Below are 24,555 nucleotides of genomic sequence, written 5' to 3' on the forward strand. Positions count from 1 at the left end.
AAAGCTCCCCGGAGTCTACTTTCCGTTAAAGAAGCTTGTAAGCATATACCCCGGAACAGCCGTAGGTCCCCGTTCCACTCGTCGCATCACCGCTATCGATTCGTTTTGCCATCCTCCCCCAGTGTGATTTTTTGTCCATTGCTTGATTCAATCCCAGTGGATAAATGGACGCACGCCAAGAATTCTCGATTGATCGTTTCGATTTCCAGCTTATCCGCATCGTCGAACAGCCACCATCCTATACCCCTATACATACAATTTTGCGAGCTTTTACCTACGTGCCCAACGATATCCTTGACGCCGCCATATATTGCTTGTGGCTCTCCGGATGATAGCATCTATGATTTCTATTACCCTCTATGACTATTTCCTGGCACATCGTGATTGGAACATCCATTAATTTTCACTGGAATTGATATCCGCCGCAGCAGTAAAAATTTTCTTACACGATTCTACACATTTATTTATTTATTTTATTATTATTTGACAGCGGATTTTATGCATTTATGACAAAAATTAGTGGCTGTAATTTAAAACAGTAAAACATTAGAGGAATTTAAAAATACTGTTCTATTATTTTCAAACCATTAAACATATTAAGAAAGAGAATCAGTTTTTATTTCATTCCAGTTTCTTGCAATTCGAGTAGAACATTTTTATTTTTATTTTGCATAAGGATCTGCTGTCTATCTAGTAAATATAGATGTCTCTTTCTCTCGTTCAATTTTGCTTTACACGGTACACAACAAATTTATTTTACTCCTACGTTTACATTTTTAGTGAATACGACAAATGGCAACACAATAAAAGAGAAATCGTTAGCAGCATGTAGAAACAGAAAATAATCTTGTATATTGTATATCTTGTATATTAAACATTAATTTGTATAACGTCAGTGATAATTAAATATACGGTAATGCCTCGATCTATGAAACCGTAGGATCTACACGATCTAAGGAACAGCACGGGCCCTAGTGTTTTTCGTAGATCAAGGCTTTGCTGTATGTCGGTTTCAAAGCTTATGCGGATTTAATGCAATCATGAAAAAAATGAATTAAATTATTGAAGATAGACATTTTTAAAAGGATGTTTCGCTTGAGAATCGCATTTCCCGTGCGCTATCACGTAATTAATTGCATTAAACCAAAGTAAACAAGCTCGAGTCACGGTTAAACACAGTGCTCGCTACATTGTTACATTCTGATGGAAAATTGTCAATGATTGATTGTGTCAACCAATAATTCAGCGTTTCAATTGATTCAATCAGTACGATGATGTTGATCAGAATGTATTGTAAACAGAGTGGTTTTCATTGAACCGTTTCGCGTTATCATTTCATATCGACATGCGAACAAATAATATTGTAATTATGTGTGGGTGTGGTTATTAACGATGAACGATGGACTCCGTACTAATTTATCGAACGCATATGTGTTTTGGTTTTATACGGGGAAGGGACTTGTTCGATTAACATTACTCTCGCGGATGGAATTGTTTGAAATCAATTTTTCATCTGGCGATTTACGGTGATATTTAGTTTGGATGTTTACGATGTGTAGATTTACAGTGATCAAATTATTATTAAAGTTTACTTATAAGTAGACAGCGGATCTTTATGCAAAATAAAAATTTTTTACCTGATTTGCAACCAACTGGAGTGCCATAGAAATTTATTTTCTTTCTTAATATGTTTAATGTGTTGAAAATAATAGAACAGCATTTTTAAATTCGTCTAATGTCTCTAATATTTTAAATTACGCCTACTCATTTTTGTTATAAATGCATCAAATCCGCTGCCTACTTATAAGATATCTTCCTATTTTACAGAACAAATTGTCATGTTGTCAATAGCTTTGTAATATTATTTACGAGTGAAAAAAACTGCTGCACTAAAGAGCATTTGTACTATCTTGCTAGATTTCTACAGAACCACGTTACCCTCGAATTATAACACGTGGATTGTGTTACAGTGCTGTAGCTCTGCGAGAGCCGTAATCTCGTACAGGGCGTAGAAACGGCGCGCGTTGTAAAACGTCACTTCACTGTGTGTGCTTAGGTTTCGTGAAGTAGAGAAGCGTGTTTGAATATTCCTAGAGAGCTGACAGAGGCAACAAAAGGTTTTAAAGAAATACACGTGGGCAAGCTGACCAGTCCAGACCTTCCATTCCCACACAGAACCTTGAATCATGTGGATCGTCGACACTGAAACTGTGAACCGTACATAGCACGGTAGCCGAGAACCTCTAAAAAAATAACATTGCCACTTTCATAGTTTTCGATCATCTAAAAATCTAAATATAATATTAATCGCCGGAAAAAGTTCGTGCCGATTCTTCTCTTTTTATATACATATTTATAGTGAAAAAAAATTTATTATAACCGAGGAAGAAGCTATGCTTTGAAACAAGTATACAGTTAAAGAAGAGCATGACCATTTTAATTTGATTCCATTCGACAATTTTATGTGTACACAGTGCTGTGACATTTTTGAAAATTATGTCTCGTGTTAAGTCTCAAAGTGATACTTGTCGGTGCAAGAAGTTCGGCTTCAAGTGACAAGAATCACTTAAGCAGGGAACATTGTGAAACACGCCCACTTTATGTATTAGCAAAAACAGCGGACAGAGTATACAGCGAATATAACGAGCATTCTTGTCCCGACGCTGCTTTATAAGCCCGGTAAAATAACATTTTACATAACATTATAATGTTAACCATTTAGATGGTAATATTCCCGCGTGCTTTCACCTTAGACGGCCAGACAGGTAATTCAGGCCGGTACTTAAGCCTCTTAAAAGTCTCGAAATGTTCTCTCAAAATTACCGTAAAACATATTTCCGCGTTACACGTGGCTCGACGAACGTGCATTCGTACAGAAAACACCGTGCTAAGCATAGTAATACAAGCACAAAGTATTCAAATTATAATCGGCAATTCTACTACAAGTTATTTCGTTATGAAATACATAAATGTTAGAATAACCATGATTGTTCGAAATGATTTCCAATGTCTTTTTCAAGTGAATATTCTTATTGATCAATACGAGAATTGTAAACTATTTCTGCGTTCTTGCACAATTATACATTAACTTACATTGGAGACATATAAATATCCGTTGAAACTACGAACAGAGAAATGGACAAAAATGTCCACGCGGACTGAGAACACTGAGGAGGTCGGAACTGTGAATTTCAATATTATTCGAGCAGTTCTCCGGGAATAGGAATACGTATTTTCATTATGCAGAAAACACCGTGCTAAAATACATAATTGCTAGAATAAGAATGCTTTCCGAAATGATTTCATTCTATTTCATCTTTTTGAAATGAATATTCTTGTCGACCAATACGAGAATTGTAAACTATCTCTGCGTTCTTGGACAATTACAAATTGATTTACATTGGATACATAAAAATATCCGTTGAACCTATGAACAGAGAAATGGACAAAAATGGCCACGCGGACCGAGAATACTGAGGAGGTGGAAACTGCGAATTTCAATATTATTCGAGCAGTTCTCCGGGAATAGGAATATGTATTTTCATTATGCAGAAAACACCGTGCTAAAATACATAATTGCTAGAATAAGAATGCTTTCCGAAATTATTTCATTCTATTTCATCTTTTTGAAATGAATATTCTTGTCGACCAATACGAGAATTGTAAACTATCTCTGCGTTCTTGGACAATTACAAATTGATTTACATTGGATACATAAAAATATCCGTTGAACCTACGAACAGAGAAATGGACAAAAATGGCCACGCGGACCGAGAACACTGAGGAGGTGGAAACTGCGAATTTCAATATTATTCGAGCAGTTCTCCGGGAATCGAAATACGTACTTCCATTTAGCAGAAATTCGAGCACTTCACGGAATCGCAGTGATTCGTTATTAAACATCGCAGTTGCCGAGTCGGCCATTTGGTCAGTCGATGTTTGGTTTATCTACTCGAGAAAGTATCCGCGAAAGTATGCTGGGATCGAATCAAGGCAACGACGACGGGGTACGTTTATGTCCGGGCCAATTTCAGATTCCAGACCATTTAACAAACTGATTTTTCGGTATCATACGTGGAGAACTGGCCCATAGAATGGTGTAGGATAAAGTGTTTCCGCCGGTTCACCCTCGCTATGTGTTCCGCCGAATGACCTTGTTATTTTTTACTACGTACCTTCGGGTTTACTACTGGCCCGCCAGTTTTGCACCATCTTCACAGATAAGAGAAGAAATAAAGTAACAGATTTACGATCTCGAGACAGATAAGCCAGTGACGTTTTGATCGCGCCACGTTTTTCCGAACAAGTGCGGCTGGTGGCACAGTTCGATTCTCGACGTTACGTTCATCATTGAAACGGTTCGTCCCTGTTCTGTTCCGCGGGTTTTATATTTCGAACTATTATATGTATAAACATTTCTTCCGACCTAGAATAATTTCATTGTACATGATTTTTTTCATTTTATGAAACAAAAATAATGCACACAGTATTTTGAATAATGGTACAGCAATTTTTAGTGGTGACTCTCCGAGACACCGAGATAAGGATTAAGAATAATTTATTGATTTCACTCGTCTAATTTTGATTCAATATATTTGATCTTTTAACTTCTGTTATAAAATTAGTATTTTTAGTATTTTAGTATTAGTATTATTAGTATTATTACTAAACCATATTAAGTGGAACGGACACGAAGATTACGTCAATATAGTTTAGTGCTCTACACTTTTATTTTCATAGTCACTAATGTCATGATTTTATTTAAATTTATATTAAATTTTGCTATCTATTCCGACACTAATTTTATAACAGAAGAAATTTTGAACTAATTGCTTAAAATTTTGGGGAGAAATATTATTAATCATTTAACTGGATTCGGTATTTTATGGAGAACCAGGAAAAAATTATTTTCTCCTTTTTAGTGCATTTTAATATAAGCGTGGTTTTTAATAAGTTTTTTTTATACATATATTTTATTTCATCATATACAGTAAGGAGCATAACTGATTCAACACACTTTAAATCAGAATAACTTTTTTATGAATGGTCCAAATGACTTCAATTTCTCTGTAAGGCTAGAAGAATTAGTTTAGTAAATGACGTCTAAAAAATATTTTGAAAAAATGCATTTGGTCGGAATTGCGAACAAAAATAGTAAAAATTGATTTTTACTACTTTTTTAGCTGGGCCAATAACGAAAATTTAAAAGATTTGTTTGGTCAACTCGTATAAATTATACACGCTCTGAAAATTTCATTGAAATTGGTTAATTGGTTTACGAACTATAAATTATCAAAAGTGGGTAAAAAGGCTGAAAATCTTGAAAAATTGCAATTTTTACCATTTTTGATCGCTTATAGCTCGTAAACCAATTAACCAATTTCAATGAAATTTTCAGAGCGTATATCATTTTTACGAGTTGACCAAACACATCTTTTAAATTTTCGTTATTGGCCCAGCTAAAAAAGTAGTAAAAATCAATTTTTACTATTTTTTTCGCAATTCCGACCAAATGAATTTTTTCAAAATATTTTTTAGATGTCATTTACTAAACTAATTCTTCTAGCCTTACAAGATAAATTGAAGTCGTTTGGTCCATTCATAAAAAAGTTGTTCTGATTTAAAATGTGTTGAATCAGTTATGCTCGTTAGTGTACATTATTGTAAAAGTATACAGAAAATTTTGCTGAGGTCACGAAGGAGCCTATGGTACCATCACAGGATTAAATTTTAACATGACGCGAGAACGCGCCTTTCAAGAACCCGGTGGATAAGAGTATCACAGGGAAGCGCCTATAAAGAATCGAACCTTGACGAACGTTTACGCGTTTTCATTGATAGGGTACAGATAGCGGAGCGCGCGATATTTCGCGGCCGCGCCAAGTGTTTGTCCCTTGTCGAATAAACAACTTCCTGACGTAATATAAGTCTGCGGAGAGGAGCCATAATGGCGGAGGGATAGTAAAGTTGTTCCACTTCGCATGCCTCTCGCGTGGAATACATTTACAGTAAGTGCTTGGAGCTAGTAGCACCGACGCGACGGTGCACGACTGACGACGACATAAACAAACACGTGTCCCGAGATGAGACCATTTGTAATGAAAATGGTGAACAAGTGACACCGCCGTTGCCCCGGCGTGTCGTTTATGGCATCACTCCTAGCACCCATTATCGAATAAGCGGTGAAAGAACTCGCCGCTACTCGCCCCTTTCCTTTTATCGGAACTTTCTTACGTGTACCTCCATTTTATCCGCCAACTTTTAGCTCCTTTCCTCTTTTTGAGTGATAATCGCTGAGCACTACTGATTTTTATGATTCTATTCTGAGCATGTGTATTATACATGTGTGCTATAGTATTTGCAATCTTGAAACTTTAAGTTTAGTGTTCCAAGCGTAAACAAACTTGTCGACTACAATGTCAAATACCTATTTTGCATTAAAGTGGTCATTTTATTCAAACAAAATTTATTTATGTCAGATAATCGAGGTTTTGTGGAATCGTCGATTAAACGAGTAGATATAATCCGAATGACACCGTGTTTGGTATCATTCTAATCATCGAAAACAATTAACTTGCAATATTTCAACGAATAATTCACAGCTCTAGATCGCGCCCATGGTTCAGAATTTTTATAAATCGAACAAGAAGGTAGAATTCCTGAAAGACTTAAACCTCAGAACTTCGATTCATGTGAATCCGCTGCAGAATATAAACTTTGTGCTTATTATCGCTCTAATCCATATACGAGCCCCGTGATCGTATTAACATTCAGCGGAGAATTCGCCACGGCCGCATGAATTCGAGAAAGATAAACCGGACTATTAATGCTAATCCGATCTGGAAAAACGTCGCGCTAATCCGTGCCGCGGTGTACATACTTATCTGATATTCATCCAAGCATCGCGACGCGGTCGAGAGGCTTATAAAGTATGAAAATTTTAATCCCATTTCTGCTTCTTCTTTTCTGTTCGTGTTTTGTTACTTTTTTTTTTGGTTTGGTTCGTTCACGCCACGTCAAAATTTCAGTGGACCCTTTTTCACGCATGCCGTTTCTCATTAACGTCGGTAGTCGCGCGACGCCGTTAACGGCTTGTTAGCGTTTTGCAAGCGGTGTCACGATAGGCGTGCCGCGATAATTTATTGGCTCGTAAATTTACGCTTTCCCGAATATACAGGATACGGTCACGTGTTTACTCGACGTTCCGCGTACTATATCTGTCCGTGGCTAATCTTCCCGATGACGGACAACGGCGCAGCTTCCGCCGCCAATTTGTCGGATGAGTGTTTTATGGAGGCATTATGAACATCCCCGGACCGGAGATCTTCAAAATTGATATCGTCGCATTCACCCCTGGCTAAGTGACGCGCGCAATTCTACGAAATCTATCGATGCTTCCGAACAACCACCTTGTCGAAGCGAGTCGGCTTTGAAAAAGTTCAGAAAACTCTCGAATGTTCATCGAACTTTGTTGTAAAGTTTACAAGGTAAACCATTAACTCTCATCCGTTCCTCGTGTCAATTTAACACAGTTTTCCCGAAATAAGTTATATTGTTCTGTTATTTGTAAGTTAATTTGCCCGAAACTTCGTGAATTTTACTTTTTTAATGCGAAACATATAACCGAAAATCGGATGTTCATGGAATTTTCAATTTTTGTAAACTGAGGAAGCATTTGTAGATCCAAAATGAATAAAAATCCTACTAAATTCTGTTGAATTTAATGAGGGACTTAGTTAGTGGACAAGTTAGTTAGTGGATTTAGTTAGTGGACAATTTCCAGCTTCTGTGCTTGTAAAATTAAGCACTTCTTCCTACCTAGAACGATTCCATTGTACACGATTTTTTTTCATTTTATTATTATTTATTATTGAATGCGTAGTAATTGATTAGATACCAACATATTTAATAATTTAAACAATATTTAGCGATGACTCTGAGTCGCCACTCGACTGCCAAGGGTTAAAACTACCCCGACAAATAGCTTTTTAAAAAATCACCGCTAAAACAGTGCGTTCCTAAAATTTTGAACAAGTTCATCTCTGCACTATGGACTGGGTGCACTAATTAAAATGAATAAATGAAATATCACACAAAAAAAATAATTAAAGAGTTTCTAAATATCGGATTACAGCTGTCCCAATTTATTAAAATTATAATATTAGTAGAAAAAATATAGTAATATTTTACCTTTTTATTAAAAATAAAAAGCTGCGTGGATTGGCGCATAAGAAAATATACAAAAATCAAAGTTGACCTTCTTAAGTCCTTGACCCGTCTACGCCTCTATTCAGAAAAGAAAAGATTTGCATTCTTCAGGAGCACATCATTAATCATTTCATCACTTCATCATTTATTAAAATTATTATTAGAAAAAATACATTCATAGCTTACCTTTTTATGGAGAATAAAAAGCTGCATCGATTGGTGCATAAGAAAATATACGGTTCGGGAGCACACATTTATCATTTCATCGCTTCATCGTTTATTAAAATAATTAGTAGAAAAAATACATTCATATTTTAGCCTTCCTTTGCAATTTCGATAATTTTTATTTTCTTCATATCAGATTCCAAGTTAATGGATGTCTAGTAATGGTCTAGTGATCAATCGCACAAAACATTCACGAATTAATTATTTTAAAACGATGTATGTATAGGTTCGTGTATTACTATTACGCTCTTGTCTTTCATTTATTTATGATCAGAAGCAGTGAAGACGATAATAAATTATGAGAACGATATTTCACCGTCAATAACAAGAGAACAGAGAAAAGAAATTAACTAGTGTGTCACGCATCGGGAAATCAAAGAACTTAATGGCGGTCGTTTTTGTAATATTAATTTCCCTTGGCCTCTATTATATGGACACATACATTATACATAAATACATACGCAGACATGATTTTCGAGGTGTGTTCGTAAAGAAAAAAGTGTATCCGTGTTGATGGCATGATTCGAACGTGTTGCGTAGCCGTTGTATTAACATCGAGAACAATTCCGGCCAACTTGGCGTTATTATTTTCTTATTACCATAACCGATTCGAGAGATCGAAGGGAATTTCAATTATGAAAACGAATACTCACATAGGGAGCGTGTTGAAACTGACAGATACACAGTGACCGTGTCAAATGTAATTATAATTGGATTACGTGGCGGAATCTACGTGGCAGCGTGTAACTGGTGCTTCTGTCGTAGAGATGATGATTCGGCTTAAATAAATTGATGAAATAAATTAATGTATAACGGAAAACGTAAATGTTTGTGCTTAACCGATTCAACTTCACCAATTTTGCAGTATTGCATTTGTACAAGCAGCACATACTGCAAAAGTATAATACAATTAATTCGTTCATTTATTAATTCATTTTTATATAGATTCATATAGCTGGACTGCTATATAAATTATAATTTCAACACACTTTTTATAGAAGCTTTTACTAAAATTTAAATAGCGGTTCTTCTCAATTAAAAAAGGGGTTGTTACATAAATACTATCTCTATTTTATCTAAATTGTCACAACTGATGCTTTCATTTTATTTAGAGCAAATAATTTTGTTAGTTTCGTGAACAACTACAAGAACGTTTATCCCTTCAACCTGTCATACTAGCACCTGTATGAGCTTATGTCAACGAGTAATCAGAAGTCTCTACACGCATTATACAGATCACTGAATAGCGATAAGCTAGTATTATAAATAAATTAATAAATCGAACGCTTTCACCTTACACGTTTATTTGGCGTTCTCGATAAAAGTAAATAGCTACCGGACAAATAATACTCGTGCGTACGTAGTAATAAATTAGATACTCGATGAATAACTCGTACACAACACCAATATTCCACTATTTTTTTATACAAATGCGGAAATATTATAGTATTACAGGCACAGATAACAAAATTAAAAAATCGTGACCTTCACTTTTCCCTTCGCAATTGCGACCAATAAGAATTAAAAAGAAATTATAATTAACGCATCAGCTAGTAAATTAATCCTTCCAACGTCTTAAAGAAAAGCTCAAGCTGTTGGGTCCAATTTGGAAATAGTTATTCGTTCTTAATAGCTGTACGAACACTTTGTACACCCACTGTAGATACAATCAAGGTGATTAACAAGGAAAATGATCTTTCGTTTAACCTTAGCAAATTGCTCCAAGAAGGTTCCATTTTGCCCACAGGTCTACAGTTGATTCATTAGCAACGTTCGCAAAGAAGCTTCCCATTGTTCGCCCCTAAATCGTAACTGTATTTCGAAAGAGCCATTCGTTTCTTACCGGAGCATCGTCGAGGAAGTCATTAACTAGATATAGGTGGACGCTAGCTTCTGAGTTGATTGCTGAAACCCGTACGTCCAGGACGAAACTCACGTGAAATCTGAAAGCGTGAAATCGCGTTACAGAGCTTATAGGATTACGGGGAATTAAAATCGAGCCGCTACAGCTGTCCCCATCACCGTGGACCTACTCTTTTTGCTCGCGTGAACAAACCGGGCCAGCCGCGATTCCGCTTAAACGGAATAATGCTCCTCTCATCACACCTATATACGACGCCTAAGGAATGCTTTATCTTCCTGTTTACCCGTATCTTGCTTCAAGAAAACATTGTAATCATCCTCCTTATGCAAAGATGCGTTGCGAACGAGCTCCTGAGACGTTGGCGCGCTGTTTCGCTAGAGCCAGCTTGTGTCCCCACACTACCTTCCCCTTCTACCGCGCTAGGCTCTTCTGCCACGTGATGGCAGAGAGAGGGGAACTCATCTGGTTTGTTTTACTGAAATACACCTGAAAATATTTAGCATTATTTTACCAGAATACACGTACAATGTTCAACATTGTTTTACTAGAATACACGCACAGTTTTTAGCATTATTTTACAGAATACACGCACAATTTTTAGCATTATCTTACTAAGTACACGTACAATTTTTAGTATGCTCAACGATTTTTAGCATTATTTTACAGAATACACGTACAACTTTTAGCATTATTTTACTAGAATACACGTACAATGTTCAACAATTGTTTTACTACAATACACGAACGATTTTCTGCATTATTTTCCCAAAAGGTCGTCTAAAAGCGTTCGGAAAAATGGTTACCTGCAGCAGATTGGAGATACGGAAACGGCCGCCTCAGAGAACAGAAGCGTCATTTGTTTCTGGTCGGAAAAAAATCAATGATCATTATCCCAGGTTAATTAAATCTCTCCGAATATTTCATCTAGCTCTAGCGCTGGCGCTGTCATTTTTACGGCACCGTGGCTGAGAATGAGACAGAAAAGAATGTCTCGCAGCTTCCGAAGTAGGATTGACAAAGGGTTTCTTAGACAGTCCGACGGAAAGCTAATTCGATGTTCGGTCGATTTGGATGTTCGAGACGTTCGATCGAAAAGGCGGCTTCTTCTGGAATTCCCTTTTTTTCTGTGGAGTCCGGTGCGCATCGTCCGAAACGATTCCCATTAAATTTAAGCTCGTTAGCGGTGCCGGACAACATGACGTATCACGTGTTCGAGGGAACGACTACTAAACAGTGAATCGTTGGGAAGAAGAGAGGCTTCTCTTCTCCCATCCTTTCTAGCTTTCAAAGGAGATCCCGCCGACCCAGGCCAGGTATCATCGGCTCCGGTGAAGTTCAACGGTGATTGCCAGCTGTATCGATAAGATCTGATACAGACACTCGAGTTTTCAAAGGCTGCGAAAGGTCACGAACCCTCCTCGCCGCTTGCGCCGTGATACTTTACAAGATCCAATCCCGGTAGTCAAGGTTCCGCGGATCCGCTCCGTGCCAACTTTCGTAGCTGAACCGTTAGACTGTGTTTTATTTTAACCATTTAACCCCCTTTCCGAGAGAGGAAACACCGGATTACCGTATGGAGAGGAGAACTAGCCTATCCGAACGGATCCGCGACGCGAGAATCTCCATTGTGCGAACTAGTCAGCCGAGAAATCGTACGGGACGCGTGCACAAGTTTTTCCACGTCGTCCCCGAGAAAACTTCACCCTTCGCCTTCGGGTTTCCTATTTTCTTGGAAGAGAGAATTTATTTTTATTGTATATCTGTATTTACTTTAACTTTAACCCGTAAGAACCAAAATTTTCTACTATATTCAATTATGTTGCACCAGTCCGCTCGTGAGTCTTTGTATTTTTATAAATGACTATACCTGATATTTTTAAAAAACGCGTGCACGATGCGTCGTATTTTTTAAATAAATATTTAGACCATAGTTTAAGAAAAGATTACAAGGTTAAAAAGGGGAGCAAGTGCATCATCTAAAATTTTCTTTGTGTCTATTTTCCTGAAAGAAAGAAAAAATTTATTTTTATCGTATATCTATGTTTATTTTAACCCATAAGAACCAAAAGATTTCGCACGATATTCAATTATGTTGCACCAATCCTGTCCTGATGTTTTATATTTTTATAAATTACTATACCTGTGATGTTTAAAAGACACGTTCACGATGCGTTGTATTTTTTAAATAAATATTTGCGCCACAGGCAAGTTAAAAAAGGGAGCATTCATGGAATTCCCTAAATAATGAAATGATTTTCATCAAAATATGGATTCGACTATATCAACTATACATATACGTGCCTATTGTATTTTTTAACGAAAAATGGGAAAGTTGTTCGGTAAAGTGTTGACTGAATAGCATTAATGCGTGTGACGCTTCTTATCAGAATGAGCCACCTTTTTCCTGTTCATTAGAGAGACGTTATTGCTCCGAACCAGATGATGTAATTCGATTAATTAACTCCTTCGGGCCACTTACTCGTGCACAGGTCTCGGGGGGAAAAGAACGACGGTGGAAAGAACCGGATAATTTTTAAGGATGTTTCTGAGATATCTGATAGACAGATAAGGAATACTGGGGAACGTTCTTGAGGAGAACTCGACCAATTTGTTTCGAGCGATCTCGAAAATGTTGCTTTTATGTGAAGTGTACAGTGTCAGCCAAAGTTGACAAATTGCAGCGGGAAGAAACATTAGCGACGTCGACGTTCATTTCTGAAGTGTCTTTACCGTAACAAATGTTGTTACACCATTTTGTAACATGTTTCGTCATTTAAATATTTCTACGAATAGCATTTTGTCGTCACCTTTTTTCTGTATAGCAAAATATACAGTTTTTTCCAGCTGTTTTTGACGTCATCTTGTCGTCAATCTACTGTCATCTTGACGTTTCTGACATCAGTAAATTTTGTTACACGTCTTTACTTTGTAAAGTGTGTAAGAAAACAGTATGTAAATCTAAACTGCTTGTGTGTAGATTGTTTATATAAATTGTGTTGTACAAAGTATAATAAAGTGTTATAACTAGACTACGGATCTCTATGAAAATTAAGAACGTTTTAAAAATTGATTTGATCCCTTAACAATTTTGTTACATTAAAAGCAACATTGTAACATTCTTGAATCTTTAAAATCTTTCACTGTTTTATATTTCGCCCAACGCATATCTTCATAAATTCATAAAGATCCGCAGTCTAATTATGACGTATTTAAACGTCTGCACAGTACATACTACAAAGTAATCTCTTCCTTGAGATTCAAATTGCATCAATAGAAAAAAAATTGACAGGATGTGTGGACGAGGATTAAGGAAGAATGTTTCCCAAAATTTCTAAAGAGCAGTAATATCGGAACTTTTCCGGAATAATTCGACCTCGGCAGAATGTTCATCGTACTCGCTGTACATGCTATACTACTTGATAGCAGTCTCGTGGCATAAGCTGCGAAGCGAGCAGTGAAAATCATATAGATGCCGTGTGTACGCGGCGGCGTACTTAAAAGACTAAATTGCGTCCGGGCAATTTGCGCGCAGTCTCTTCTTCATTTTGACAAAAGCGAAGTGTGCGGAGATTGTAATTCGGTTAAGTTCGCTAAGTGCAGCCAACTATATGGCCGGAATTGAAATTTCGCCCGAGCCGTGGTCCTCGACGTCTTCTGTGACAATAGACCGCCCTTGGGGACCGATATGACGTGGAGAATGGCTCTAATTACCGTTCCATCGCCTAAAAGCAATCATTAAGCCGTATTCGCTTGATCTAAGTGCGAAACAGTGCACCGTTTGACCTAATTTGTCGCTCGAGTGTGTTCATTCCTCGGGCACACATCGCATTCGGAATCCTGAACACTTGACACGGTTATGATTCTAGATTTTACTACGACTATGACGTATCCTTGGCCCAATCTTCATTTTATCAATTACAGTGGCCCACGAAACTGTTCGTACGCCCTTTAAAACAGAATAAGTTTTTTTATAATTGTACCAAACGACCTGATGTTTTTTGTAACCAATTAGAAGCATTGGTTTACTAAATGATCTGCAAAAAAATTTTCCAAAAGTTATAATTTACAAGGTTACATGCAAAAATGAAAAAGGCATTCTCTAAAACTTTTTTATTTTGGCCCTTAATGAAAATTTAAAATGTATGTTTTGTACATCTGTTAGTTATACACATACTGAAAATTTCATCGAAATTGATTGAGATACACACGAGCTACAAGCGATTGGAAATGGTGAAAATCGTAGTTTTACACGAGTTTTGATCAGTTTCTGCTTAAAATCCACAGAATCGTACATCCTTCGATGCGTGTCGTTTTTTTCCTGCGTCAATCAATTTCGATGAAATTTTCAGTATGTGTATACATATAACTAACAGATGTACAAAACATACATTTTAAATTTTCATTAAGGGCCAAAATAAAAAGATTTTAGGTATTTGTAAATTATAACTTTTGGAAATTTTTTTGCAGATCGTTTAGTAAACCAACGCTTTTAATTGATTATAAAAAATCAGGTCGTTTGGTACAATTATAAAAAAGTTATTCTATTTTAAAGGGCGTACGAACACTTTTGTGGGCCACTGTATACATATTGGGTTTTATTAGATCTACTGTGGGCTTTGCTGAAAATATTGTGAGCCCAACAATAATTATGAATATCTCATTATTGTAGAAAATGCATTAAATAATCTAGAATCAGTTGTATCTATAAATTATGTTGTAGATTTTGATTTTTCACGCTATTTGTGAAATCGATAAACATTAGAGAAGGACGTTATTATTACATTTCTGACTTTAATGCAAAATAAAAAGTATATAATTGCTGGATACAAGAGCTGCATAGTTTTAGTGAGTTGTCGTATCTGTCTTACAAATATTGAATAGTGTTTAATAGATTTTTATATCGTAGGAAATAATAGAAATAAAATGAACCACGTCTCAGTGAATATATGTGTTTATTGTGTAACATCAAAAATATTTTTCAAGAATTTTGAAAGATATTTTTAGCGACTTTAGACTTACGATGACTTCGCAATTGTATTATAGGAGTCAAGTGCGGAACGTGGTTAAGTGTTGAACAATTTTCAGAGATTTTATAACCTCTCACCCCGGAAGTTCGTCGAGGTACGTTTACCGGAGACGCGTACTTGCATCCGCCGGCGTGACGTAAATTAGCTTGCAACTTCACTGCAGGTGTTTCTTCCACGTCGCAAATGCGAAACGTCGAAAATATTACCCCTTTTTTATTTAATTTATGCAGCATACTTTGTAATATACTCCACGTTTTATCAAATTTGGTTACATTCTTCTAGTATTGAGTCACTGTAAAAACTTCGAGCACAAAAATTCGAATTACAGTGACTCCCATTAATATTCGGACGCTCTGAAAAAAAAAAACGATAACTTTGTTAATATTGGACTATGCGATTTGAACTTTTTTTCACTAAGGATGTGAAAAGAAAATTTTCAAAAAAGCAATTGATCGGAATTGTAGAAAAAATACTAAAAGTTGTATTTTACAACTTTTTTAAGTGGGTCTATATTGAACATTTAAAAAGTACGTTTTGTAGGCCTGTGTCAATTACATGCACTGTGAAAGTTTCATAGAAACTAGAAGAATAGAATTTAATTGATACAGATCTACGAAACGTGTTTTCCAAATTTTCCATATGAGCCCACATAAAAAAGTTGAAAAATACAACTTCTAGTATTTTTTCTGCAATTCCAACAACTTGCAGTTTTTTTTCAAAAATTTTTGTCACGTTGTGTAGCAAACCAATTGTTCTAACTTCTCCAAAAATTTCAAGTCGTATATTCCAATATTAAAAAAGTGATGGTGTCTTTAAAAGTGTCCGAATATTATTAGTGGGAGTCACTGTATATTTAATTTAAAATAATATAAAATAGTATTATAAAGTCAAAATAAAGTCTGGTGATCACAAAAAGATATCGTATACATATCTTCTTAATTAATTGTTCTGTGACATATATCAAGCATTAATATTTTTTTAGTCTCATCAAGTATTAATATTTTTTAGTCGAGCAAATAATTAACAAGCGATGACTTGTAAAAACTTGTGGACCAGGAATTAGTATTTATATTTAATTTTCCGTTCTCTCGGTAATTTACGCGATATTTTTGTGTAATGTTCCTACAAGGAGAATGGTGCGCCATAGCAGACGCTCCCATCCCCATAGAAAAGGTCGTGCCTCCGGGGTTAGACCTTTACGACGTTTCAGGGTAATCTTCCAGATCGCGAAGAAAACGGGGAAAATTAAGCGTGCCTCTAGATAAACCAATTTGTCTACGATTTCTCAGCGTCGCGACAAACCCACCGTCGCGTCGCGTCGTCGCCCGTAATTAACTCAACGCGTTACCTACAAATTAAAGCCGCAATATTATAGGATAAATTGTTCCCAGAATTTGCATTTACATTTACGTCCTGTCGTCACAGTCATTGCACAAAAACAGCACCCTCAATCTTTTATATCTGCAAAATAAAAATTGTCCAAGTCAATTGTAAAAACTGAAGTTCATGAAAAGTCGAAAATATAAAATACAAATGGCTTGGCTGGGGTAGGAAGCAGTAAAATCCGTTTGAAGAACGCCGACAAAACGCGCCAGATGAAGGATCTTAAAGTATATTATTTTCAAGCTGAATATACAAAAGAATTAAATTTCTATTTCACTCGAGTTTGTTGCGGCGGAAATTGAACATCCTCCGTGTACTTATGAACAAGATTTCGCAAGATATATCGTGCGTCTTATATCATCAATTTCGCAACAGCAGTAGGCGCTTATCTGATTTTTAATCGATCTAGAATAGCACTGCTATATGTGTAAAAGAACTTGTAGCCCGCGTTCTTGTTACAAATTCCACAAGCGGCGTCGATAAACGCACGAAAAGACCAAAACGGGTGTAAACGGGTAGGTTATTTAAGGGGCCCCCGAACGTGTTAATCAACGGTAAATTAAAATTCCGCCGTAATTGAAGTAGCTCGGTGTATATCTACTCGGTTCTACGGTCTACACACTGTAGACTCTACAGACTGGAAACGAAAGCAGTTTCGCACGGCTCCTCCGCGAACGTTATATATTACACAGCGGTAATTTCGTAATGAAATTGTCGTCCCGATACGATAATTATCGCGCATCTGGTGAAGCCGATCCGCCTGATTATCGAGATCCAACGAAGATTGTAACCGAAGAGGGGAACGTGTGCGAACGCCGGGTAGTTTATCCGATCTACCGGACCCGGCCGGGTAGTCAAGTATTTACGAAGTTCTGATCAGTTTCTGCCACATAAATCACATCGGTGTGATCGTTCCACTTGGTTCGTAGTTATTACGCAGGAGGTATGATTAAGCACATGTTGTATGCGCTATCCGACCTCATTGGTGCGTGTTCAGGTAATATATGATCCTACATTCTGGGAAATAAATAAAATACACACAAACGGGATCGAGCTCGCATTTTCTATGAATTTTATAGCTAGAAAACCGATAGAGTAATTATTGCGAATATTTATCCATTTGTGAGAAATTCGTGGGATACAAACAAGTGTGAATCTTCATTTTATTTTAAGAAGAAAATATTGTCTGATCGATATGAAACATTCCTTTGTTTATTCTGATTTCTACAAAACAAATGAACATTTTTATTTTTGTTTTCACACTGGTGATACATACTATAAACCAAACATACGAGTCGTAAATTTATCTCATCCGTTTTTTAAAACTTTCCACATTTATCTGCCGAACGATCGAACGCGATCTTTCCTATCCGATTGCAAAAGGTTTTCGACGGTAAAAAATTGCGTGTGAAAACAGGGAAGAATTTTTTCCATTCCAAATCGAAACCAAATGTTCGAAAGTGATTAATAAAATCACAGTACAACCTTTGAAACCTTCCAAGGAGTTCTTCTCACGACTGAAATTGAATTTAATTGAAAAAGGTTTTCACTGTAACATGTATGTTGTATTATCTTGATTGTAAATCTTTTCTGTCGGTGATGTATAATACGTCGGAACGAAACTGAAAGCGTAAAATCCTCGCGTCGAATACCGATGGAAAATCCAGAAGACGTAGAACATCGATTATACGTCGGTTAATCGCTAATTACAGCGATTCCCTCTACGAAAACAACCCGAGGTCTGAGCCGTGGCCAGCCACAGCTTAATAACAGGAATCGATCGAGAAATTTCAGACGGTGGCTGAACAAGGTTATTAACTATCGAGAGGTTATTCGATCGATCTGACACGCTATATTCCGCTCGGATTTAACGACTGTTGCCGTATCCAGTCCATCAAATCTCGTATCACGTAAGTAATCGAATGTTCTTTTAAATCGCTCGATTTCAATCGTTTTTTCGCGTCGGTACCCACGACAACAATACTGCCCCTCACGGTTCCATTTACGTACAATTTTCGTTACGGGACTGCAATTTTCATCGCGTCGACACCTGCGAATTACGTTGCACCTTCCGTTTTTTATTCGCAGCATTCTCAACAAATTTGGGGAGGAACTGAATTCGGGAAGATTGAATGTGTGTGCTCCTTATTTCACGTTTATGGCTGTGGTCGGAAATATCGGGTGATTATTAGAATATCTGCACGATCTAAGAAAAACGAGTACCCCTTCCTCTGTGGGTCGTACCCCGCGAGAAATTAATGGGAAAACAATGACAGAAGCTAATGAATAAAATATTTTTTACGCCTAAAACTTATTCTCCTGTTTATTCATTGAAAAATCATTCATTTAGTACTCATGACGATAATGCTACCCCTCGCGTTTCCATTTACGTACAATTTTCGTTACGGGGCTGCAATTTTTATCTCGTCGACACCTGCGAATTACGTTGCACCTTCCCTTTTTTATTCGCAGCGTCCTCAACAAATGCGGGAAGATTGAATGTGTGCTCTTTATTTCATGTTTATGGCTATTTTTAGAAATCCTTGGGTCCTGATCTAGAAAACAGGAACTGTATGATCTAAGAAAAACGAATACCCCTTCATCTGCTTCATCAAACAATGACAGAAGCTAATAAATAAAATGTTTTTTCGCCTGAAACTTATTTTCAATCAAATGTCCTGTTTAATAAATGAATAACCATTTAGTTAGTTAAATGGTTGTCCCGTTTAAAATAAGTACAAGCTGAACACAAAATAGAAAGGGAAATATATAAGGGATTTACAGTCGACAAAAGTGTAGCGACTTCATGTAAAAAGTTCTTTTAAAGTGTGAATTAAGATACCTTAGAAGACACATTTCTTCCGACCAAACTGTGTGTTACACTTTGGACTTGTTTGTCCACGAAGAATCACCTGTTTCTCGACTCTATCGCCAATAATGGGGCCACTCCGTGTGTATCGGTGTACAACACGAACGTCCGTGCCCGAGTACTCATTAATACACGAATAAAGCAACGTCAAAGTGTAGGCATTTAATTAGTACCTGCAACGTTAATGACCGAGTATCAGAATAAATTATTCTGGCGACATTTATCGGCTACGACATGATGTACGGTCGTTTTAAGGGAAACACTTTATCGAAATTGAATGATATTATATTAGACTGAACCACTTTATCAGTTTCGATCGACTTTCAAGTAGAATCGAAACCTTATGAAAATTTATCATTTCATTTTAGGCAATCGGGGTTGACGTAAATGATATGAACGATATTTTATTGTTTATGGATAACGTGTACCTACATGACCAAAACAGACGTTTTGATTGCTACAATTCTGTATGTGTACGATCTAAGAAAAACGATTTATCTATGCAAAATAAAAATCGTCCTTCCAGATTTTAAGGTGCAGGAGATACATAGACATGTATTTCTTTTTTCAATAATTCTGTAGAGTTGAAAACAATACAACAGTATTTCTCAATTGTTAAAAGTTTTTGACTATTTTGAATTCGATCTATTCACTTGCAGTCATAAGCAGTTATGGCGTATGAGAATTTTAAAAAAATATTGCAATACAAAGTTCTATAGAATTTGGTACGATTTTTTTATTAATTTTGTATCTACAAAGGGCCATTACTACTGACAATAATTAAACAAAAATTAAATATTATAAATTATACAAAAATTAAAAGTCTAGTCATAAGCTTCATGATTGTTTAGAGTTTAGAGTTTTAGAGGGTTAAATAACGTAGAGCAGGTCTAACGGCATTTTTCGTTTGGATTCTCGCGAAGACCTGCGGCAAAAATAATAATATTCGAAGTTCGACATGATTAATTTTCCGGTACGCCGAAGAGCAAAATCGACCTTTGGCTTCGCAGATTATTCAGCAACGGCGACGACTATCGGCGTGACACCTGAATATTGATTGGTAACGTCGACAAACTTTCACGAGGCAAGAAGAGAAAAGAGGGAACGGAGATTCCGCGTGTTTATCGCGATAACAGGTAACGGGTGCATTCACTCGGCGAGGAGACAACGGGAGACACGTGTCACCATTCAGTAAACGATGACAGTTTTCTCTCGTTTCCGCTTCGCCTGGTTTCTTCTTCTCCTAGATTGGCCGTCGCGGCGCGGTGCGGCGCGGCGTCGTCGTCGCCCGTATCGAACACGGCCGTCCATTGAATTTCTCGAGAACCGAAGATGTATCTCGAGAAGAATCGTGCCGTAACTTCCTCTACTCGAGCACGATGCACCCGCGTCGTTCTTCTTCGTGACTTCTTGAAAATGACGGAATAATTGAAAGGCCGCGCGCCGCGCCGATCGAAAGGCCAGAGGGGTAAAGAGAGCAGAGAGTAAAACCTCACCAGGGGTTGGAGGGCGGCAATCGGCAAGGAACTTGCAATTTTAACGACCCTTCTCTCTTTCTCTCCCGGCTCTGCTCGTATACAATCACTCGACCCAATAATCCGTGTGTCGAACCGAGTCGAGTGTGCTTTATTTTCCGCTTTCGCCGATACTACTCGACATCGTCTCTCCCTGTATTCTTCGCGGATCCCGTTCAGCCTTCTCGGCCAAACCGAAACACAGTAGTAGCCAACCAAAATGTTATTCTTCACTATTTAAAACCTTTTGTATTAGATGATTGCATAAGTTCGTGCCCGATTTGAAAATAAAAATCAATGGTTAAATTTTAATGAATACAACTTTATTAATCAATTATACATGTAGTCACCATTCTTTTCTAATTGTTGAAAATTTAGCCATTTTTTAATTTTAATTTAACCAATCTTTAACCATATCTTTAATCAATCTTTACAATTTAACCATTGAATTTTACTTTCAAATCGGGCACGAACTTATGCAATGATCTGATATTTCACGTATTCGCGCAAATTCTCATTTCAACCCTCATCCGCCCCTCGTGTCAATTTCGCACACAGTTATCCCGAAATAAGTTATACTGTTTCTGTTATTTGTAGGAAAATTTGACCGAAACTTCATAACTTTTATTTCGTTAATGCGAAACACATAACTAGGAAACCTAACATGTAAATGTTAATCATCAATTTGAATGAATGCTTGTAACTATTTCATCGATCTTTTACCATTGCGGTAAAATTTAATTGAATTCATAGGTATCGGAGCGAAAAGTGGAATTTCGTTGACGTGGACGTGAAATAATTTTTCTTATCGCAGATGAACGTCACGAATACAGTTTTATTAACTATAAAATCTACAATGTATTTCTGAAAGTTGTTTAATACCTTGACCGTTTTTATCGTCAACTCTAAAGCTTGAAAGAAAGAAGAAGCGCCCGTGTTTCGCAAAGCAAAACGTGTCCGACGTATTGATTTCATTTAAGGGGTGACTATAGCTTGTACCTAGCCTAGATAATATGCGAAGAATTGTTAACGCATGAAAAATTCCTCTACTAATTTTGTACAGAACGTATACAACATTATTTGCTATTGATTTCTGCTAGAAATCAGTGTCATTATCTCTAGGAGTACATAATAAACTTACACACTTTCGAAAAATTACATTTAAAATATTTGGTCAGCACCTCAGCTTAAAATATACTTCACAATATTTTAACGCTAAACCTACCATCCAGATTTTGTGTTTCACAATTACTGAAATTATAAAGATGCTTTCGTGGGAAATTATTATATTAAATAAATATATTTAGTAGCGCAGATATTATAATATGAACCGCACAAAGTTTAAATTTATTTATTACACACTTACACACTTTCGAAAAATTACATTTAAAATATTTGATCAGCACCTCAGCTTAAAATATACTTCACAACATTTAAACGCTAAACCTACCATCCAGATTGTATTTCACAATTACTGAAATTATAAAGACGTTTTTTAATATATCACAAAGTTCAAATAAATTTAATCTTGTTACTTTTATAAGGCAATGTAAGTATGTACCTGCTACTTTCAAAGCTCGGCAGGTTTAGTGTTAATATTGGATTGGCAAGAAAGTAATTTCGGTATTTTAAGGTGAAATAGAACCGAATTTCTTTATTCAAGCGATGAACTTTAATCGATAAAGTATTTTCTTATTTATTCGTTTTGCAAAAGATCATCGAACAAAGGGGAAAATATCTTATTCATTGAAGTTCATTGCTCGAATAAAAAAATTGGGCTCCATTTCACCTTAAAACACAAAAATTACGAGACTTTCGTACTTTCTTGCCAATCCAATAAATCCTCGTCAGCGAAGGGTTGAAAAGAAGGGATGGTGAATTGTAATTATAATTGTTTCTGTGTCTGCGCACGGTTAATTAGCCGGGATTTTAATGTAGGTGGAAAAGCAGGAACGAGTTGGATGGTCGACTAAACCAACGTGTATATCTGTTACAGAGTGCAACTGCAACTCACACGCGAGAAGGTGCATATTCAACATGGAACTGTACAAGCTGTCGGGTCGTGTCAGCGGAGGCGTTTGTCTGCAGTGCTGGCATTTTACAGCAGGAAGACACTGTCATTATTGTCGGGAAGGTTACTACAGAGATCCAACGAGATCGATCACGAATCGTAAGGCCTGCAAACGTAAGTAGTACTCTCTTTCTCTCCCTCTCTCACTTTCTTAGAGACTATTAATCACTGCTAATTTTGAGGAGACTATCCCTGCTGATCTATTAATCAGGCACCACTTGTTGAAGTTCACCCGCATGCCGGCGTACGATTCATTGAAATTATGCAGAAAATCACAATTCATTTAAGACGCTCGAACGTTCGCGCGAAAATGATCGCCAGGTAGATCCGACGCGGGACTATTAATCAGATCTAGTCACGATTCGTCTGGTTCGATATGTTCGTGTTGGTAACACTATAACTATCTCACGGTGACGGGTTTTAGATTTTTTAAATCATTTCTGACACAGTTGGTGGGCAATTTTGCAACACCTCGCGGAGTTATGCTATTTCAGCCCTTAAGGGGCTACGCCATCATGTAAATTATCGTTTCACGATAATACCTTTTTAGGGGGATATGTGTAGCAACACTTTTTGACTTTACTTTCATATTTTTTATCATTCAAAATTAGAAAATGGCGACGTTATACGAGATTGTCTGTCATGGGTAACATAGAAGTCAAAACATTTCTTTAATCAAGAATAAAGACACTTTTTAAAGAATGCAATATTTTGTTCCCTAAGAATAATTATGTTCAAAGATGTAGCAACACTTTGACTTTACTTTCATATTCTTTTATCGTTCAAAATTAGTCATCATAGTCGGTAACATAGAAGGCAAAATTTTACGAGAACTGAATCAAGAATAAATACCCTTCAAAATGCAGTTTCGCACCCTAAGAATAATTAAGTTCAAATATGTTTAATAATGAGATTTTTAGGAGTACATTTATACGAAAATTGACGAAAGAAACCGCTAATAAATAGTTAAAAAATGCCGAGACAGCTTAGAACCAGTGAACAAATAATCAGATTCTTAGAAGTATCTGTTTGATATTAGGCAACAATTTAGACCGCTTAATCATTCCCGAACTGGTTGATCATCGATCCTCGTCTCGTCAAAAAGCGGATTGCCGATCGTGACAGCTTAATATGCCGAATTACGGTGAATCGGACAGTTAGCAAGCGCGGTCGCTGTTTGCTCTCACGTTCTCTCCACGAGTGGAATCCAGTTATTACCCCGTTATTACTATTAATTTCATCTGTTTCCCGGTACTGTTACAAAGTGGCTACCAGCAGGGACTTATCCCCTCTATGTTCGATTTATGTAGGTTCGTCTAGGACCAGAAGAACTATCACACGGGGATAACGATCTCCTGGCGCGAGAAAGCATGCTGGAACGTATTCATGCCCGC

The 24,555-nt window shown here is 36.8% G+C and overlaps 1 protein-coding gene across 2 annotated transcripts in view; it reads left to right on the forward strand.

Annotated features, from left to right (window-relative positions):
- The window catches only part of LOC143207188 (netrin-1), a 201,815-nt gene that overhangs the window by 85,945 nt on the left and 91,315 nt on the right, over positions 1 to 24,555 (forward strand). For both annotated transcript variants that reach the window (XM_076420358.1, XM_076420357.1), the window contains exon 2: positions 23,087 to 23,275. In XM_076420358.1, the coding sequence (XP_076276473.1) occupies positions 23,087 to 23,275 (189 nt within the window). The remainder of the gene's footprint in view (positions 1 to 23,086; positions 23,276 to 24,555) is intronic.

This window comes from Lasioglossum baleicum, chromosome 3 (genome assembly GCF_051020765.1).
Source record: "Lasioglossum baleicum chromosome 3, iyLasBale1, whole genome shotgun sequence".
NCBI classification, from domain to species: Eukaryota; Metazoa; Arthropoda; class Insecta; order Hymenoptera; family Halictidae; genus Lasioglossum; species Lasioglossum baleicum.